This window comes from Cygnus olor, chromosome 3 (assembly GCF_009769625.2).
Source record: "Cygnus olor isolate bCygOlo1 chromosome 3, bCygOlo1.pri.v2, whole genome shotgun sequence".
Lineage (NCBI taxonomy): Eukaryota > Metazoa > Chordata > Aves > Anseriformes > Anatidae > Cygnus > Cygnus olor.
Window position 1 is genome coordinate 72,131,328 of NC_049171.1, and position 19,859 is coordinate 72,151,186.

The 19,859-nt window shown below is 36.4% G+C and overlaps 1 protein-coding gene and 1 long non-coding RNA gene across 6 annotated transcripts in view; one reads left to right on the top strand and one right to left on the bottom strand.

The window, feature by feature from the left end:
* Nucleotides 1–19,859, top strand: part of MAP3K4 (mitogen-activated protein kinase kinase kinase 4) — a 74,278-nt gene that overhangs the window by 16,550 nt on the left and 37,869 nt on the right. For all 5 annotated transcript variants that reach the window (XR_005818009.1, XM_040550669.1, XM_040550670.1 and 2 more), the window contains exons 3-4: nt 11,591–12,972; nt 17,052–17,294. Coding sequence is in view for 4 of the 5 variants with exons in the window: in XM_040550669.1 (XP_040406603.1) it covers nt 11,591–12,972; nt 17,052–17,294 (1,625 nt within the window). In the remaining variant the exon portion in view is untranslated. The remainder of the gene's footprint in view (nt 1–11,590; nt 12,973–17,051; nt 17,295–19,859) is intronic.
* Nucleotides 692–3,135, bottom strand: LOC121066893. The gene is made up of 2 exons (XR_005818010.1): nt 1,397–3,135; nt 692–1,361 (listed from the first exon to the last, which is right to left on the bottom strand). It is a non-coding gene; the product is annotated as an uncharacterized LOC121066893 (long non-coding RNA).

Genomic DNA, 19,859 nt, shown 5'->3' on the forward strand with positions numbered 1-19,859 from the left:
CAACATTGACCTTATTTTCGGTATTTGATTTAATAATTTGTCTTTCTGTGATTTTCTTGTAATTCTGTGCTTTTTTGAAAAAAAGGTTAATTTCTAATCGGAGAAAAATTGTGTTACTAGAAAGAGCTATAACTTATGCTATTTCTTTAGTCTTCAGTGCTGAGCATGTATTGAAGATTGATACCTTTACAAGAAATAGGGAGCTGTTGATTATCCTTGCTAATAGATTTGGAGGTTTTGGAGCAAGTTCTTTAACTTTCTGCTTGTGAGGGAATGGTTCACGTTTCTTGAATAATAAAATTCCGATCTTGGTTGCTGTGAATATCTTAAAATATGTGGAAATGTTTTTATTCTTGGATGAATCGGTTAGTGCTGTATACTGTAAAATATGTTTTTCTGGAAAGTTCATAGTTCATTTAGCTTAACTTTGCCCGTATGTGTGATCTCAGAAAATTTATTTTGTATTAAAAAAAATAAAATAAAAAAAAAATCTTCAGAATGGACTAGTTAATTGACTTTGAATGTGTATGCAGATACTCTTTCTCAGATCGAAGTGTTTTTAATTCAGTTAAGAGAATTAATTCAGGGGTTAAGTTAATTTAACAAATCCATTTTAAAAGTAAATTTGAGGTAACTTTCCAGACACAGGCATGTAACACATTCAATGTAGTGTTTTTTCTTTATTTATTTAGACAACTGAAAGAATTTGGGGCATTAGGGACTTGCTTTCTTGTGTCTCCAGAGTTTGTTTCTTCGTTTAATTTTGGGCATACCAACTTGCATTTAATACTAAAAACAAACAAACAAACAACAAAAACCCCTGATACTATAAAATCTGTTTAAACTAGTTTGAATGCTTTCCCCTTTACCCCAAGAATAATAGGATTTACATTTTTAAGCTAATAAATTCATTGTAGAGTTGCTCATAAGACGCAAGTGTCTTTTGCCTTTTTTTTTTCTGTCTGGGATGTTTTGAAATGTCAGTTCAGTGACACTTTCTTACTGAAGTTTTTAGACTAAATAAAGAACGTTGTCCCTGTCTCCTTTTTTGTGAACAAAGAGTGCGTGAAACTTGAAGCAAAACCTCCTTCTACCCAACTCTCTTACCCTTATCAATTTCCTCAAGTTCTCTTTTCCTATAAAATTAAAGCATATCCAAAGCACTGAAGACTAGAGATGTATTGGAGGCTACAAAGAGAAGCACATTCATAGTTGATCCCAAGCTATTAAGTACTTACTTAGTCAAGACAAGACTTATATTTCAGTTTGTTTATTTAGGATCTCAATGCATTTTGATCAATAATTTTATTTAGCATAAGTTCTTTTTTACAGAGCAGGTATCCCTAAAGCTTTTTGGTTAACTGAATTACTTGGTAAGGGGTCCAGCAGTCTTTACATTTGTCCTCTGTAAAAGAAGACCGGATCTTATGGATGGTGGATACTAGAGGACTCTGTGGCTCATTAAATATCAGGAACAGCAATTCAAAGTGGAAGACCAGGTGAAAGACATTTGCCTTTTGGTACTACCCTCCTAACCAAGCATAAACACAAGATGATATTTTTACACCTCCACCCTTTGCTTTGAGGAGACCTTAATGCTTCTTTTTCTCTTAGCCTTCTTTTTCACCTTAAGTGAGAGTTGAAGTTCTGAATCAGGATAACTCAAACATCATAGGAGCAGGAGATAGCAGACTTACTTGAACACTCCTAAACAAAAAGTGGTAAACACCACTTGGATAATACCATGTGTAAATAGCTTTTGTCAGTAGTCGTAATTAGTCTCCTGGAAAAGCCCTTTGGAAATGTCTAATAAATGTGAACCTTAAAATTCCTCAAGCTTATAATGATTTTCTTCATGTTCTCGGAATGCAAAGAAAAAGCAGCACTTCTGACAGAAAGCATGAGGGTGTGTACTGAGAATTCTTGAAACAATACCTGCAGATGAACTTTCAATCTGAAATTGTGAATTCTTAGTCCTTTTATTGGATATGTTGTTCTTCTCTACAACTGCAGCATGCTCATGCAGATTATAGGATCTTGGCCGGTCCTAGAAAATGTCCATATTAGTTTGTTTTCTATATAATGGTCCCTTGATCCTATGAAGGTTTTTATAAAATCCCTTTGTTTCGCTTAGGGGCAGATGTTATAGATTAAAACAACATTGGATTTAATATAATTATTTATTGTAAATGATCTCATGCCTACTATACATATTTATTAAACTCTTGCTTCCAAGGTCACTGGAGGTGAACCAAAGGGTGCTCTTTCTGGATGGAGCCGAGAAGGACCCATGGGTTGGGGTGCAAGACCCTGAATGGGCAGTAGCGCTTTAAATAGAAGGAAACTTAAATCAGGTGCTGCTTCCTAAGGAGGAAGCTTGAAAACTGAGAAGCTGATAGTAAAAACTGAAAAATAAGCATGAAATCTTATGAATCTATTTTTCCCCAAGACCCATTTGTCTAGGTAATGGGACTACCAAATTGCAAGCACTGAAGATATTTTAAATCATGCATTTTCAGCCTTCTGTTTTTGAAGTGCTTCACAAGCTGCAATATTTTATTTTTCTGTAAATCTAAATTGGGCATTTTCAAAGAGTCATATATGAAAACAATCTGCAACATTATTAGCTAAACAGCCTTCAGGAAACTGCATGTCTGGGCAAATGTTATAACCTTAAAGAATGAAAATCCAGCAAGTGGGAATTGAAGCTTGAATTTGGACATTTGAATGCTAACACTTTAAATCATGGGTTTTCAATCCCTCTCTTGTCTCTTCCCTGTTACATTAGGAATTAAAGTAAATAAATAAAAGGTCCATTTGACTCCTAAGCTCGTGAGATTCTTGTACTTAAATATAGGAATGGGTTACTCTGTTCTTTTGATGCTTTATAATTGTGTTTGTGTCTTGTAAATTTTTTTCTGTCCTCCAGTTAGTTGAAAATGACTTACTCTACATCAGAAGCAGCAAAATGCGTTGGATATATATACACTATGAAGTACCAAGGTCTATAAAAGTTAAAAATTTTAAAAAAAGAGTTCTTGTGGCAAATGAATGCTGAGAACATCTCTCTTGGTCTATTTCAGAATTCTATGCACTTGTTGAAGGAAAAAAGTTCATAACGTACAATTATCGTTGCCAAATGCTAATATTATTTTTATTCTAGTTTTATTAAATTTAAATATTTAAATACATTTTATTATTAAAAATAATAGAAACTGTTGTATCTTCCTTTTGTTTTCCAAGAGCAGGTTAGCTTACACGCAGAAAGACTCATTGCAAACAGACCTCATCCTTCCTCTTCCCTGCTTGTGTGAAAAAAAAAAAAAAAAAGAGAGACACAGAAGAGAATCAGAAAGTTTATGAAACCGTAATCACATCCATTCCAGAGACTGGAATTTTTTTCTGGCGAAATATATGAAATGAAGGTTTCTGTTGATTAAATAAGTAGAGTTACCTTGATTGGAAGATACTTTGTTTTATCTTCCAGGGAGAGTGGAAGCAGCTGTAAGGCAGCGGACCAAACCACCATCCTCCAATGTTTCAGAGCAAGAAAGTGAATTACTTACTGAATAGTCACAGAAATTCAGTCATAATCAAGGATCAGGAATAAGGAGAATGTTCTATTTTGAAACAAACTGAAGAGTTTATGAAATTGAGACATAAGAAAGTGCTGTTTCTTGCACTTTGGCCACAACAACCCCATGCAGCGCTACAGTCTTGGGGCAGAGTGGCTTGAAAGCTGTGCAGATGAAAAGGATCTGGGGATGCTGACTGATGCTCACCTGAACGTGAGCCAGCAGTGTGCCCAGGTGGCTAAGAAGGCCAGCAGCATCCTGGCTTGTATCAGGAATAGTGTAGAGAGCAGGACCAGGGAGGTGATCGTCCCCGTGTACTCTGCTTTGGTGAGGCCGCACCTTGAGTACTGTGTTCAGTTTTGGGCCCCTCGCTACAAGAAAGACATCGAGGCCCTGGAGCGTGCCCAGAGAAGGACTACGAAGCTGGTGAAGGGCCTGGCACACAAGTCCTGTGAGGAGCGGCTGAGGGAACTGGGGTTGTTTGGTCTGGAGAAGAGGAGGCTCGGGAGGGGGGCCTTATTGCTCTCTACAACTACCTGAAAGGAAGCTGTGGGGAGCTGGGGGTCAGCCTCTTCTTGCAGATAACTAGTGATTGGACTAGGGGAAATGGCCTCAAGTTGTGCCGGGGGAGGTTCAGGTTGGAAATGAGGAGACATTTCTTCTCAGAAAGAGCAGTCAGGCATTGGGACGGGTTGCCCAGGGAGGTGGTGGAGTCACCGTCCCTGGGGGTGTTTAAGGAAAGGTTGGACATGGTGCCTAGGACCATGGTTTAGTGGTTGACATTGGTGGTAGGGGGATGGTTGGACCAGATGATCTTAAAGGTCTTTTACAACTCTTATGATTCCGTGTCCCAAGTGGCACCAAGTGTGATTGGGAATGATATGAAAACCATGGTGGTACAGAACTGCAGAGCAAAAGTTGTTGATGAAAGAAAAAAACCAGCATTATTAAAATAATGTTATGAGAATTTTAAATAAAGGGAGTATTTCAAGTTGAGATTATTTAAATGATTAACATTTTGAGGGAGTGATGCCGTTGCACATCTTTGAATGGCCTCATTTTGTGCTTGATAGCACATGAAAAACTGGAACCATAATGTAGTATAACATTCACATGAAGTGAATGCTGTAATCAGAAGCTAAATAGAAAAACAAGGATCTGTCGTTTTGGATGGGCAGTGATTGCAACTGGGTGATGTTTACTCTTTTGTTTCTTTCATTCTTTCTGACTCAGATCCTGTCCCTGTGCACAAATAAGAGTAACTTTTAGTCATCAGCTCTTTTAGCTGATGGGATCCTAAACACAGTTTTCTTGCTTTTTATTTACAACTACATCTCAGTCTGCATCGATTCAGGTAAACTGGTGAGTTTCTTTTGTAGGGAAGTTGTTAGTTCCTATATCCTTCTTTGTTCTGTACATGTTCCATATGTTGTAATCTACTCCTTGTCACTACCATATTTAATTTCCCTTCACTCTTTCTTCCAAGTGCAAACTTCTTCACATGCTTTTCTTTGTCTGTCTTTACATGTGCATGTGTGATGAAAAATAGGAAGCAGAAGAGAGAATTTGTGTAAGAAATTGAAGCCCACAGTTTTCTTACTTTAAGAAGAGAGGCAACATTTATGCTTTTAAGGAGGCGAGTTGTACCTTTCTGTCCTGGAGACTGTGTCATGTAGAGAGTGACCAAGTAAGCTGAACCTAACAGTAGGACTTCTGAACAGCAACATCTATGTGGAGCCTGTGCCTGCTCAGGGTAAAGGCAGTCCTAACTGTGGCCACCTATGTGGTGATTTCTGTTGTGACTGTGACTGAAAAAATGGGAATGGACTCAGTACTCTGAAAGTAGTTGTTTTGTAGTAGGTGTAATTTTAGTTGTTTGTCTTTTTTTAATGTTTTAAAAATTGCTGCTTCTCACATGCTACCATGTGTTTGTGGATGCAGCTAGTGTTGGTCCCTTAATAAAGGTATAAAAATTAAGTGTTGTATTTTAAATAACATTCCATAAGATACTAGCAGGAGATGAGTATGTACATCATTATACTGTGTCTATTGCATCTTTCTACTTCATTGCATTTCAGACTGACTTAAAAAAGGGGTAGGTTTCTATTTTCATCTTTTGATCAGTTGCCTTTTTTTTTTTAAGTGAGCTCTTTAAGATCCCAGCCTGTGGTGTGCTCCCTCTCACTAGTCAATTGTTGCTATAACATAATAAATAAATAAATAAAGCCTACCTATCTCATGCAGTGTTAATGGTAGTTGTAACCAAACATCTCTTAGTATAGCTGAACTTGCTTTACTAATTAAGTTAAGCCTATATTATAAAACTGCAATAAAATTGCTAGTAGGAACTCATACAGTTGTACCATTGACTTTAACATTTATTGCAGAATTGTCAGATGTATTTGAGTCATTGACATCTGTTTAATAACACAAACGTATTTTGAAGCAATTGGTAGATTATTGAACCTGGGCTTTGTTAGGATTGATGAATATTCAAGTATTAGGGCACTTTGGATGTCTAATAATGAATTATAATGTTTTTAACTTTTTTTTTTTGTCTGTTTTGGTGGGGAGGGAAAGTAAAGATGAATACTGAAGGAGAATAATAAGTTTAAAAATATAAACGTAAGTGGTTTAGAAGACCTGGCAACTAGAGTGTAAGTTCAGAAAGTGATGGGGTTTTCATTTATTTTACATGGTCTCCAAAATTTGTTTGCCATCAAAGTGCTAAGTTGATCCATTTCTAATCTACCTCAGCGTTGGTAAGGTTTGGGGTACGTCTGTGTTTTTCATCTCTGCTAACCACTTTCATCTTTCTCCTTTCTTGCAAATGCAGAGCATGTATTCTTGCTGCTTGTCTTTCTTAGCTTTTAGGGCCATTGTCTCCTCACGGCAGTGCCAGCTGTGGTGTGGAATGCAATTATTACGCTCAGCAGTACTCTTAGTCTTAGATGGGTGCTGGCTTAGTCTGGTGCTAGCTAATATCCATAGTTGGTAACCAGTGAGGGTTTGGTACTGCTGTCTGACACAGCAGCGTTTGAGTAGATGTAAATGTAAAATCAGTTTCATTCAATTCCGTAGCAGATCTCATAGTAACTTCCTGTTTCCAGGAGCAAAGCTGTTTCTGAGTTAGGTTTTTGTATGTTGTCTGCTGTTGTACTTGGTAGCTATTCAAAGAAGGATGCATAAATACCTGAAATAAAATCAGTGTAAGGGGTATTAATAAACTCCATATTTGCAAGAAGCAGTTTCTATGCTAAAAATGTTGAATTATGGTTTGATCCTGGATATATGGATATGACACTATAAAGTTTCTCAGTGCTACCCTGTGTTGTAAGACAGATGGAGAACTTGCAACATTTCAAAATGAAAATGTTTGAAGGTGCATACACGCAGAATGCTTAAAAAACAACTTACTGATGTTACTTATTTCTGCAGTTGCCCTTGTAGACCTATCATAGCATTGAAAATTCCAAGATTATAAGCAAATCAGATGGTTTCTGAAATACTAATAACCTAATAGATTGTTAAGCTGCTCATTAGTATCTTGCATACAGAAATAAATTATTCCCAGAATTATGCTTGCTTCTGGTTTTGGGTGGTTGGTCTGAGATGCAGCCTGCTCTCCTCCCTCATGTCCGACCATTGGGTTATTTAATAGCAACTTCAATATTGAAAGCATAGCTCCGGATTACTTCAGCTGCAAGTACTCGGTGTATTCATAACTGAGACCTGAAGTTGAGCAGCTCTTTTTAGAGAGTGCCTTTTCGAAAAGCTTGGATTAAGTTGCATTCTTCACAAAATTTAGCTAGAGTCAGGAATAGAATTAAGTTTTCTAGAATGGCAGTCATTTGCCTTAACCATGAAATTCTCTTCCCTTCTGCAAGTCTCTGCTTTTTCTGTGCCAAGCTTTTAGTTTTTATAGCAATGCAAGTGGTGATTTTAGAGTGCAAGGAACAGCCCTGTTTACTATGCATCTCTCCAATTACTTTTCTTCTTTAGGCTTTCAAGGAGAACCAGGATCTATATGCTTTCCTATTCCATAGCTTGGTGTTTTTTCTTTCTTCCTTGTATCCTTCAGAAGATATTTTCTTCTTCTTCAGAGTTAAGTGCTGTTACACATCTTGTGGCCTACCCCAATCCTGTGGGGGGTATGGTACAACTCTGGTGAGGATTTAATTATAGTTTTTAGATATGGGGAGTGGAAGGAGGCATTGTGGCAGGTCACACCATTATTGACTTGCTTATTGTTCATTAACAGCTGAAAACAGGGTTTGTAATGGCTTTTTAAGATTGTAAGATTAAGGTTGGGCAGTTTTCTTTACCCAGCTAGTTTTCTGAGCTAATCCTTCTGAGGAAAAAGTCTACTGAATTCTATTTCCAAGCAACAGGTTAGTTGAATATATATTAACTCTTAGGGATATGTGATTAAAATGTGAATAAAAAATATCCATTCACGTGTGCCATAGGAGTTTGCTAGACTTAAGCAAGCTCTGGTCTTCAAGCAGAAACTTTCCAGGAACTTAAATATCGTCTGTAGCATTCTGGGCTTTGTTCATGCCCTGGACTAGAAAGCTGAGAAGCATTTTTGTGCTCTTAAGTGTTGGGTGTAGGCAATGTAGAGAAATAAACTATCAAAATAACTTGTAGAGGGCATCTGAGCTGGAACTGTGAAGAATGAGAGCATGTACAAGGAGCATGGAGAACAGAATGGAGAGTTGCTAATCGCCATCAGGAGGAGTTTGAATGAGGTGAGGTGTGGCAGAAGTAGCTAGGTAGACAGGGCAGGAGTTGGTGGGGATTGGAAAGATGGGTGCACAGTAGAAACGAGAGGGGAAGTTGGCTGAAGAGAAGCAGATCAGATTAGGAGTAGTGTAGTGTGCATTTAAATTTCTGCTTTTAGTGGTCCCTTGTTTTTGTCAATAATGATGCTATACTGGTGGGGTAGTAAACCCCACCATTTAAGCTATTACAACAGCTTAAGGATAAGGAAAGAAGGGTAAAATAGATGGTATCTTGGAAGGGGTCTGTAATGATATTGTTTTCAACTTTATTTAGCTTTGAAGTCTCCTGCTTTTATTTTAGACCTCAAGAAGTGGTAGCATGCCAAAGACTTGTCTGGATTTCCCAGTTACCCGTTGGGCTAATAAAAGTTACTGTCTTTACCAGCAAACTTATCTTGAGTTTGATCCTTTGGCAGAATGCCTGATTTATTTAGGGTTTTTCCTTTCAATTAGGAACACGTTCTTAAATGTGGAATTTGTTGGTGGATCTCTGTAAGCCTCCGAACAGGGATGTTAGAAAACATCAGAATTTGTTTTGCCTGTATGTGTGTTGCATGAGGTTTCCTGCTCTTAGTTGAAGGATCATTCTCTGCTATCTGGTGAGAACTCATCCTCCAACCCCAGCCCCTGGCAGCATGAGCTTCCAGGTGTGCCATGCTTGGAAATGGAGAGGGTGTGCTTTTTTGAGGTTCCCGAAACACTTGGAAAAGCCAGGGAGAGTATACATTTCATGGGAGTGTTTGTGTATTTATAGACTTGTTTGCCCTACCTGGCCTAGCCTTTAATGTTAGCCAGAGATGAACCTAAAAGCTTTTTCAGCAGGGATTGCTTTCCAATTTTCTAAACTTGAATTGCAGGCTAAATTAGAAAGATTAAATAATGCATAAAACAGAATTCTAAATTGCACATAGGTAGAGACATTTTTTTTATTATTATTTTCACCACTTGTCTTTTCTGTCTTTAAGTCTAGCTGCAGAATCTGGAGACCCATGCTCTTAGTCATCAGTTGTGTGGGAAGCTTTTCTTTCAGTATATCTAGTTTGGAGGACTGATGGTCCAGATCTGTGTTTTCACTGTTTTATAGTAGGCAGGTGTTCTCCTCATTTTCTAATGAAGCTGTACAAGCTTAGATTTCTTTACATATGTGTATTTTTTCTCCTTCTGAACAAATCTAGAGTTTGAACGAGCTCAAGTGATTGACATCTCTTGCTGCTGTTACCAAAAGGGGGTCTGATCACTATCATTGGGGTATGACTTACATACTTGAGGTGTTTTCTCTTTTCAGTTCTCCATCAGGGGCTGAATATTTCTGTCTCTGCATTGTTCAATTAGCATGTTCTGTGTAAATGGCTGTACCATTCATTCATAGTTCCTGAGTTGTTACCATACTTTGAAGACTTTTGTAACATTCTAGAAATTATTCATCATAAGAGTACCTAAGCTTCTGAAGGGTTTGTTAGCTTTTTCTGGAGATCACATGTATACAGTATTATCTGGTGTATGACACTGTATGTGATATATCTGGGAGGAAAGTGCTCTGTCCACACACCTCTACATTTGCTTTTGTTTCAGACAGCTCTGCAACCTTAATGCAATTCCTTTGTCTGCATACATTTTGGTAGTCTTTGAGCTGTGTTATCACATCAATTCTTTTCCAAAGAACTTCTGTCTTAACTGAATAGAGATTGAGTGGAATTTTGAAATGCAGAAAACTGGACTGTACCTTCTTGTGTGGCAGATACTGGAACATATGTAGCAAATGAAACAAGAATAGAGGGTGATCTGATAATTAAAGCAGTGAAGTGCATCATAGGATGATAACAGCACTTTGCCACAAGAAGTTGTGTGATGCTAGCCAAGTAGCACAAATGAAAATCTTAATGTGTGATTATTAATTGTCTATTTCTTGTTTTTTTCCAGAAGCAGCTAGAGTTTCTGGGACGTTGTTTGCAAAAGTGTTGGGAATTTGAGGTGCAATGGAAGTCAAGAAGCTTTGAACACAAAGTGCTCAATGTTCTGTAATGTTGAGCAATAGCTCTTTCTATTTTTGGTAACTAGAAATGTGGTGGCTTGACTGATTTTCCTCTGTCATGCTTTTTCATACATAGAAGGGGAATAATATTATTCTTCCACTGAATGGGGCCGTTTTGCAAATAATCTTATTGCTATTACTGGTATTAATTGATATTATAGTTAGGAGCACAGTAGTGAAGACTGTAAGGAAATTATTACTTCTAGAGTGGGGAATGAGTCATGTGCAACAGATAATCCTAGGAATCACACAGTGAACAGAAGACAGAGTATTCAGCCATCATTCTGTAGGTCTTTTCTGTCCCTGAATAAGTAGGGGCCCTGGGGGAGTGAGGGGAGTGTGGAGTGTGACCAGCTTGTTTTGTTCCAGCTGCTGATCCCTGCACTGCAGCTAGTCTGAATATAGATGTTTCTCTCGTCGTCTTTAAGAGAAAGAGAACAACTCTTTAATACTTTCAATACTTACCAGGTAGTTCATTCTGGCAAAGCCCAGATTGAAATACTTTTGTTAGCGTTACAGAAAAGTAGTAAGGTCTGCTGCTGCTGCGGAAAGAAAAGGAAGAGAAGAGAAGGTACTTGCACAATTAGACAGAAAAGGGCTGCTGTTTTGTGGTAAGGGAGAAGGCAAATTATTATGTTTGAGGGGAATGGGAAAGTAGGCTTCTGGAGGTAGTGTATTAAGACTACAGAGGGCTTCCCAGAACTAAGAACAGTTCCCTGAGAGCTGGGATCAGATCATTCAAGCCAGATTTCAGAATCCATGCGTGCTCCAGTTTTTATGAGATTGCATGTACAATGGAACATTTTTAATTCTGGTTGACTTAGAAATCTTAATATTCTATTGCATTTTGAGTTTTTATCTAGGAGCTTGTTTGACAAATGTATAGAAAATAAACTTGGAAAACATTCTCTTCCTTTCAATCATACTTAGTTCTCTGTAGATGACATACTCAGTATAATGAAAATTCTGAGGTCCTTTCTACATCAGAGTTAAACAAGAGGAGAAAAAAAATTTCCTTTGGTATTTGTATTGATTCTGCTGTACTAATGGTAATTGCTAAGACTTCATTTTACTTCTACCCTTGCATATTTTGTTTTATTGATACTAAGAAATGTAATATGCACACCCTAAGAAACTGGGAACTGATTGAATGATTTTTCTTGTTGGTGTAGTCAGATTCTTTTTTTTTTCTTTTACAGAAAAGATGAGTGTACCAGCTCAGGCTGTGCATAAAGACAATGGGAAACCCATTGAGAACGTGGAGGAGCACAGCTATAAGCAAGGGAAGAAAATCCGAGACACCCTAAGGACAACAGAACGAGATCACAAGAAAAATGTGCAGTGCTCATTTATGTTAGACTCAGTTGGTGGGTCTCTGCCAAAAAAACCAATTCCAGATGTTGATCTCAATAAGCCTTACCTCAGCCTTGGCTGTAGCAATGCTAAGCTTCCAGTCTCTGTGCCCATGCCAATAGCCAGAACTGCACGCCAGACTTCTAGGACTGATTGCCCAGCAGACCGCTTAAAATTCTTTGAAACCCTGCGGCTTTTGTTAAAACTTACCTCAGTCTCAAAGAAAAAGGACAGGGAGCAAAGAGGACAGGAAAGCACCTCTTCTGTCTGGCTGAACCGATCCAATGAACTGATCTGGCTGGAGCTGCAAGCTTGGCATGCTGGCCGGAGCATTAATGACCAAGACCTCTATCTCTATGCAGCCCGTCAAGCTATCCCCGATATTATCAATGAAATCCTCACGTTCAAAGTGAACTATGGAAGCTTCTCCTGTGTAAAAAACGGAGCCAGTCTCAATGGTACTTCAGGAGAAGGAGTTTGCAAAACAACACATGGAACTAGTGCTTTGGGTTACTCAAGTTACCACGAACACCTCCATCGCCAGCGGGTCTCGTTTGAGCAAGTAAAGCGGATAATGGAGCTGCTAGAGTATATAGAAGCACTTTATCCATCTCTGCAGGCTCTTCAAAAGGACTATGAAAAATATGCTGCAAAGGACTTCCAAGACAGAGTGCAGGCACTCTGTCTATGGCTAAACATTACAAAAGACTTAAATCAAAAACTAAGGATTATGGGAACTGTTTTGGGCATCAAAAATCTTTCTGACATTGGCTGGCCAGTGTTTGAAATTCCTTCTCCTCGACCATCTAAGGACAATGATCCAGAGGACGAAGAAGTTGATAGGGAAACAGAAGTAAAGGAATCCTCAGGAACATGCACAGAGGAGAGTGATGGTGAAGAACAAATCTCTGAGGAGAATGTTGAGGAACTTAGACAAGCCATCAAGAACAATTTTACTAATAAGCCAAATTTTGACTTTCAGGACCATTTTTCAAGGAAGCTTGATAGGCTTGAATCTGAGGATGACTCTGCCTCTTGGGTTATTCCAGAATGCAGTGCTGAGGCAGGCTGCAGCAAACACTGTTTGACCTCTATTTACAGGCCATTTGTAGATAAAGCACTGAAGCAAATGGGGTTGAGGAAGCTAATTTTAAGACTGCACAAGCTAATGCATGGTTCATTGCAAAGGGCTCGTATGGCGTTGGTAAGGAGTGATTGCCAGCTGGAGGTAGGTTGTTACTGGTGTGAATGGGTAACAGGAGAACCCCCACGAGCAGTATTGTTTCTAACTGAAACTGGAGGAATTGGGATCTTTTGAAAGTATTGATTGCTTTGCTGTTTTTGGAAGATAATGTATATTATGATTAAGAGCCCTATTCTACTTCAGCAGAAGTGAATCTGTCATTTGGTCTGATTTAGAATGTCTGCAGGACGACATAGTTCTGTGTTTGTAATTTAAATGACATTTTATGATAACATCTTCTCTCATTAAATTTTCTAATATCTAAAGCCTCAAGTCAGAAAAATTGCAATGGAAAATAAGGCACAAAAGATGAATTATAAGAAAAAATTAACTATGGAAGTGTGGAATTGACACTTTTTCCTTTTCTTGTCTTCAAGACTGGAAGTCTTTCTGCAAGACATCCTTTATCAAAACATCATAATTGTTTTGGTTCTTTTTCCTCTTCTATATGAATGAAATTCTATGGTGATATGTTATGCTTGAGTCCAAATCGGAGAAGTAAATGGACTCTTAACCTTGAAATCTATGAAAGAAAGTCATGTTAGCATGCTGCTTTCTTCAACTCTCTCTTAATTTATTTATTCTTTTTCATTGGGTGATTCTATAATATTAATAAAGAATAATTGTTAGTATGAATTATGCAATAAATGAAGGACTAGCTGACATTTCATATGGTAATTTGTGTTCACTAGCTCTTTCAAGGCAGAATATTGTTTTTTAACTTAAACTGTTTTCTAACTTCTGGGCAGTTTTATGTTAGGAGGAACTAGTAGTTAGGATTATTTGTCCTCACTGATGAACTGGCACTGTTCGGGGCCTAACCGTGGATTCTGGATAAAGGATTTCTTAGCTAACATGCCCATTGTAATATGGATACTGTATGTGGTCTGAGACACATTGCTGATCCCTAAGTGCGTCTGTCACATTTGCAAAAGAAACAAGAATGCTTTTCTCCCCTGGAGGTTAACTAAGGATAACTAAGTTTACCTTTATAAAGTGATATGATTTTAGAAAGTTGTTTTTATTTGTACTGTTGCTAATGTAGAGAGTACTGTAAAAAAGAAAAAAAAAGCTATTCAATTTTTATTCTCCAATTGGTTTCAACTCTAGGAATGTTTTAGGCAGTTTTGTATTTAAAAAGTTTGTGTATTACTAAGAAATCATGTCCATAAGCAAAACCTGCAGATATCTGTTGCCGTAATCAAAATAGAACCCATATATACTTAGGTGGGATGTTTAGCTTAATATACAGGCAGAAATTTTATAATATATAATATATAATACCGTTTAAAAAAGAAAGGAAGTAAAGTATAATTTGGGGAGATTGATAATGATTTTGAATGTATTTTTGAAATTGCTGAATACCTTAAATGTCTTGACTTCATGAGGGTTCTTAATAAGTTAATGAAACTAGAGTTGTTACTGAAGGTTCAAAGAAACCATATGGTAATTTAGCAGTGGTTGTCTTATGTAAGATGTATGGATAACCTTCTCTCTCTCCTCTATTCTTGTGAATTCTTCAAGTGTTCATTTTCAGTAATTATTCCATTTTCTTTGGAGTATTGTTCTCCTTTAAGGAAGGGTATATGACTGAAGGTGAATGTTACGAAATCATAAACTTCTTTCCTGCACCAAAATTAAATGAAGGCTGTCAAAAAAGAGAAAATACTGCTTGTCAGAAGTGTGGTACCTACTGTAACAGAATATGTTACCATACTAAAATAGAAGAGAGTTTTGACAGTTTTGAATTGGCTGGACTTTGTAAATGGCAGTACTTTCAAGGAAATTAGCAATGTAATGCTAATTTCATCATAAATGTATGTAAATGCTTATACAGATGAGTGTTTGTAGGTTTTTTTTTTAAAGTACAAGTTTTATTCATCATAGTTGCGCTCTGACATTTTAACAAGGCTTAGGTACTATAGAGTGTTTTAGGTAGAAGTCATATGATTTGATTCTCAGAGAAAATAGCTATTATTTTGTATTGTTTACAAAATTAAATAAGTTATTTGATTAGAATATTATTTAAAGCCATTGCATCCTGTTTGTTGTTTATCCAACTGGCTGCACCTTCAGATTTTATGCAGGATCTTAATAAATAGCTTGTGTTTTTTTTTTTTTAAAGTGTTTTGTAGACACTTGAGAATATTTCACATTGGGCCTGCTGAAGACGAAGATTAGTCAAGTTGAACAATAGATGATTAAGTGTCTAAAACTAAGCCCTAAAGTAATATGCTGATGTCTGAATGTTAGAAAATGAAATAACTCGTTCAATTTTGTTGCGTCATGTTTATTCATAGACTAGTTCTTTAATATTTTTATGACTAGATTTTCCAACACCATGCTTGCATCACAGTGAGGGTTGTATGTATCAGATATTTTGTTGTACTGTACAGCATTTTCATGATCTATTATTAATGAAAGTCTCTTTTGTAAAAGCTTTGAGCTCTGACAGTATTCTTCAGAAAATAAAGTTTAAGAGATTTAGTAAAAAGAAGACCTGAATGTACCTCTTAAGAATTTCTTAATTGATTAATTGATTAATTGATCTTAAGTGATTAAACTTCAGCTAAATTAGGTGTAGAGGAAATATCCCCACTGATGTATATTCGCTATCTCTGTATAATGAGATAGCGATTTTATAAACCACTTACAAATCTGCAGCTCATAGCATTTTGTGCTAACATTAGACAGTAATGAATGTGCTATCCCATCCCACACGCCAGTTGAGAAACTTCAAAATATTAAAAAATACTAAAAAACTGACTTCTCAGTAGCTGTAATTTTGTGTGGCTCTTCTGAGGAAGCAGGGCTTGTACAACACTTTAGGCATAAATGTCAAAAATGCGTAAGTGTAAAGAAATAAACATTTTTAAATTTTCTTTTAGAAAAGGAGCTTAAAAGTGGCTTAAATTTTTTTAACTTAAAGGTTCCACTGTACCATTTGATCTGATTTCTTATCATATCTCCTTTGTAGTGCTGTTATTTAAATTTGACTGAAGAAAACCTAGAAAATACTAGTTACGTCTAATATATGAATGAAAGATATTCAGGTCTCATAGTTAGCAGCTATGAAATAAAACACACTTAATCTTAAACAAATATTATCTATGGTGTGTTAAGAACTGCACACATATTGAGATACAAATTTTCTTGCTAGTTTAAACCCCACAAAGCCTCCATGTACATCTTTTCTAGAACATTGTGACAAGACTTGTAGTTTAGATATCTAGGATGTACAGTTCAGATATTTTCAATTACTTTCTCTAATTAGAAATGTCATTTCATTTAAATGTAGTTTTCATTTAAATGAAAAGTAAGTTTAGTAATTGAAAAAAGCAACTTAATCTTTTTAATCTTCCTTTTGTAATTTCAGTTTCTTATATCTACCAAAGTTCAGAAAAAATATTTCAAAAGTTTTGTTCAGTTTAGCTAGTGATGCTTCCATGAAGATTGCATTACTTTACAAAGTGGAGCTTTATATAAAGTTAGAAAGCTTGAAGTTTTTGATACGCTGTGTATTTGGAAAAGAATAAGATTACTCATCTGACATAGCCAAGTGCATACTTCTTTCTTCAGTCATAGTCATAGGTGTAAGGCCATTATTATTGTGAAAATTTCAAGTATTGTATCTTATAATGACCTGAATATATATATTCCTATATTATGTTAGAGATAACTTAATTATAACCTCAAACAGCAATTTCTTCATGTGTAGTGAAGGAATCTTTGAGCTTTAATAGATGATTTAATTATTTTAAAGCAGAACCGTGAAGTAAGAAAATGTGTTCACTCCTAAGGGTCCATAATTGTTTTCCTCAGCCTGGTGATCCTCAAATTAAAAAAAAAAAAAAAAATAGCTTTAAAACAATAAAACTAATCAAAAACCCACCACAAAAAAAAAATAAATTGAAACTTCTATGGTTGACTTGCCAGTTAATTAATAGGTAGCTGTAATAAAATCTTACCTTTTAAAAATAGGCTTTTGTGTATGCTACTTTAAACAGACTCTAAATCTTAAAGAATTTGGGGATCCTTTTCATGATACCTATTTCTTGTTACAGTTTTCAGAATTTCCAGATCCCATGTTGTGTTCAGATTATGTGCAGTTATTAAATTCCCCACCTTGCTGTGAGCAAAAATGCAGCACTGTATCATGGGAAGAGCTGAAATCCATGGATTTACCATCTTTTGAACCTGCATTCTTGGTCCTTTGCCGAGTCCTGCTTAATGTTATCCACGAGTGTCTCAAGCTCAGGTTGGAACAAAGACCTGCTGGGGAACCATCTCTTTTGAGTATTAAACAGGTTTGCTTCAAATGCTTTTTTTTTCTTATTATTTTTTCTATTTGAAATTACTTTGTCTCTTTCATTGCAATAAGGTCATCTGTTTAAAGAGGATTTGCTTAAGAAATGTCAATGTATAAATATGTAATTTGTTTTTTTTTATAAATTGTCTAATTCATATGGAGTTGTGGTTTTTGCATAGTAAACAACTGGTTATGTATACCTCTCTGATTTAGACTTCCAGGAATCAAAACTGGTGATTAAAGAATTATCAGCCAGCGAAGGTAAATAGTGTTCGTTCCATTTGCATTATAAGCTATATAACCTTGTCCAGCACATTTACCTCTATATGGCTTTCCTAGACAGAGTAACCAGTTTTAAGAGGATGGATTTAAGGGTCTGTATATTTGTTTATATTTGATTTTATCTTTCTCCTTTGTGAATGTGAGACCTCTGCCAGTATGCAATGCGCACATAGCGTAAGTTGACAAAGAAGAAAAAATGAAAAATGATCTTATTTCCCAACATATTTTTTTATACAAATATCAGATCTTACAAGGGTAGTTACCAAGATTGTCAGTCCTGTCACAGCTTGAGAATTTTCTGTGAGGACTTCTTTTCTGATAGCTATCTGAAACAAGGAGGGCTGTTCAGCCAGTGCTAGCATATCTTGGACTAGACTTTGAAAAATGGTATTGATCTAAAGTCATCTCCCTGGCAAGTATAATCAGATCATGGCTTCATCAGGTGGTCTTTCAGGGTAAACTTTTAAAATAAGCTATCTGGCTGAGTATGATTTCACATTCCAGTTATCCAGTCCTCCAAAATCAATTATTATAGTAACTTATGGTCCTAACCAAATAATTTCTGGTGACTCTTTTAGCGAGGGAATTACAATTTCAGTTTTAAGGGTCAAGTTTATAGTACAGTATACTGTATTGTAAGGTGCAATATCCTTTTTTTTTTTTTTTTTTGTCCAGAGACGGAGGATAATTTTGGTCCTTATTTCTGTATTACATTTATGGACTTTGAATTGTGCAAAAATGATGATTTCTTCCTGAAAAATAATGTATTTGTTACAAACTGTTTTGATGATGTATACTGTCTCACTAATTACATTGAAAAAATGAATTGAACTCAGCAAATGCTTCCTCTCCCACACAGTATTTCTGAACGGGCAAAAGAACTTTAGAGAATATTTCACAAATAGATTTATTTGTTTCCTGGAGAATTCCGAAAGTCTTGGGCAGGCTCAAAATGGAGTCTAGGGGTCTGTTTTGTTCTGTAAGTTCACAGAATATTACAGAGTTATAGAGAAGCCAGGCTTGGAGATACTCTGGTCTATTCCAGTGGAAACTGGGTCCCACTTTAGGTTATGCAGCTCCCTGTCAGACCAGATTATCAGTATTTTCAGTGCCAGAGAGATTCCACAGCAGACAATATATTCTGATGTTTATTTTTTTTTCCTCATGGAAGCATTCTTTTTTTTTTTTTTTTTTTTTGGTATGTAGGCAGAATTGCCCTGAAGCAACTTGTGCCTATTGTCTCTTACCATGTCACAATGCGTCCTTGGAAAAAGTACCACTATTTTCTTTTAAAACTACCCTTTAGGTATTAGAAGACTGTGATTAGATTCTCCATGAGTGCTCTCCTCTAGGTTGGGCAAACCCAGTCCCTTGAATCGTTCTTCATGTAGCAACAGTGAAGTTCCATTTCTGTTGTGATCACTCTAGCAGGTGTCATTTGGGCCACTGAGACCTTTAAGGATCTCCTACCTCTTGGTGCCATTTAAAATATGTAGCAGGACTGATCAGGCATGGTAGTCCCGATGCTCAGTTTTTCCAAGGTTATGATAATTTTTTTGACTAGTAGCAAGTCAACTCTATTAAAAATAAAATTAAAATAAAATCTGATTTGCAAGTAAAGTTATTTAAAAAAAAAAGGAAAACAGCGCAGATTATATGCTTCCAGCAGTATACTTTTTCTCTTGTCCTTTATCACTAACTTCCCTTTTTTGAACCACCTTGTCTTTCACTTTCAGCAATAGCTTTTGTGATCCTGCTTGATCTGTGTTTTAGAGAGAGCTGTCCTCTTTAGCAGTTTGCCATTACATGATGGCAACATAGTTCCTCAACAATTCAAGTTGGTTCTCACCAGTTCTGAATTTGTGCTGACAAGTGGAGGGATGTGTGTGTGTGCATGTGCATATGCTTTATTTCTGTTAGGTGGTTAAGTTAGACACTTTTTGTCACTTAAAACCTGCATCAAGTTCCTTACTGCACCATGATCTTCTGCAAAATAGCTATCAGATCTCTCTGTTTTTTTCACATTGGTTTGTGTATTCTAAAGGTTTGCATCATTCCATAGATGGTACTGGCATGTTGCAAAAGATTCTTCCTTATAAAAGTCAGTGGAGAAATTAGGTCAATACACAGAAGATTTTTAGTTCCAGATTGTAGGATACTATGCTAGAAAAATGCAATTTATATAATTTCTTCTTCTTCAAGACCCATTAAGTCAGTAAGTAGAAGCACTATAGCATACTGCAAGTATGACAGATGACTAATTTATATGTCAGGTAAATAT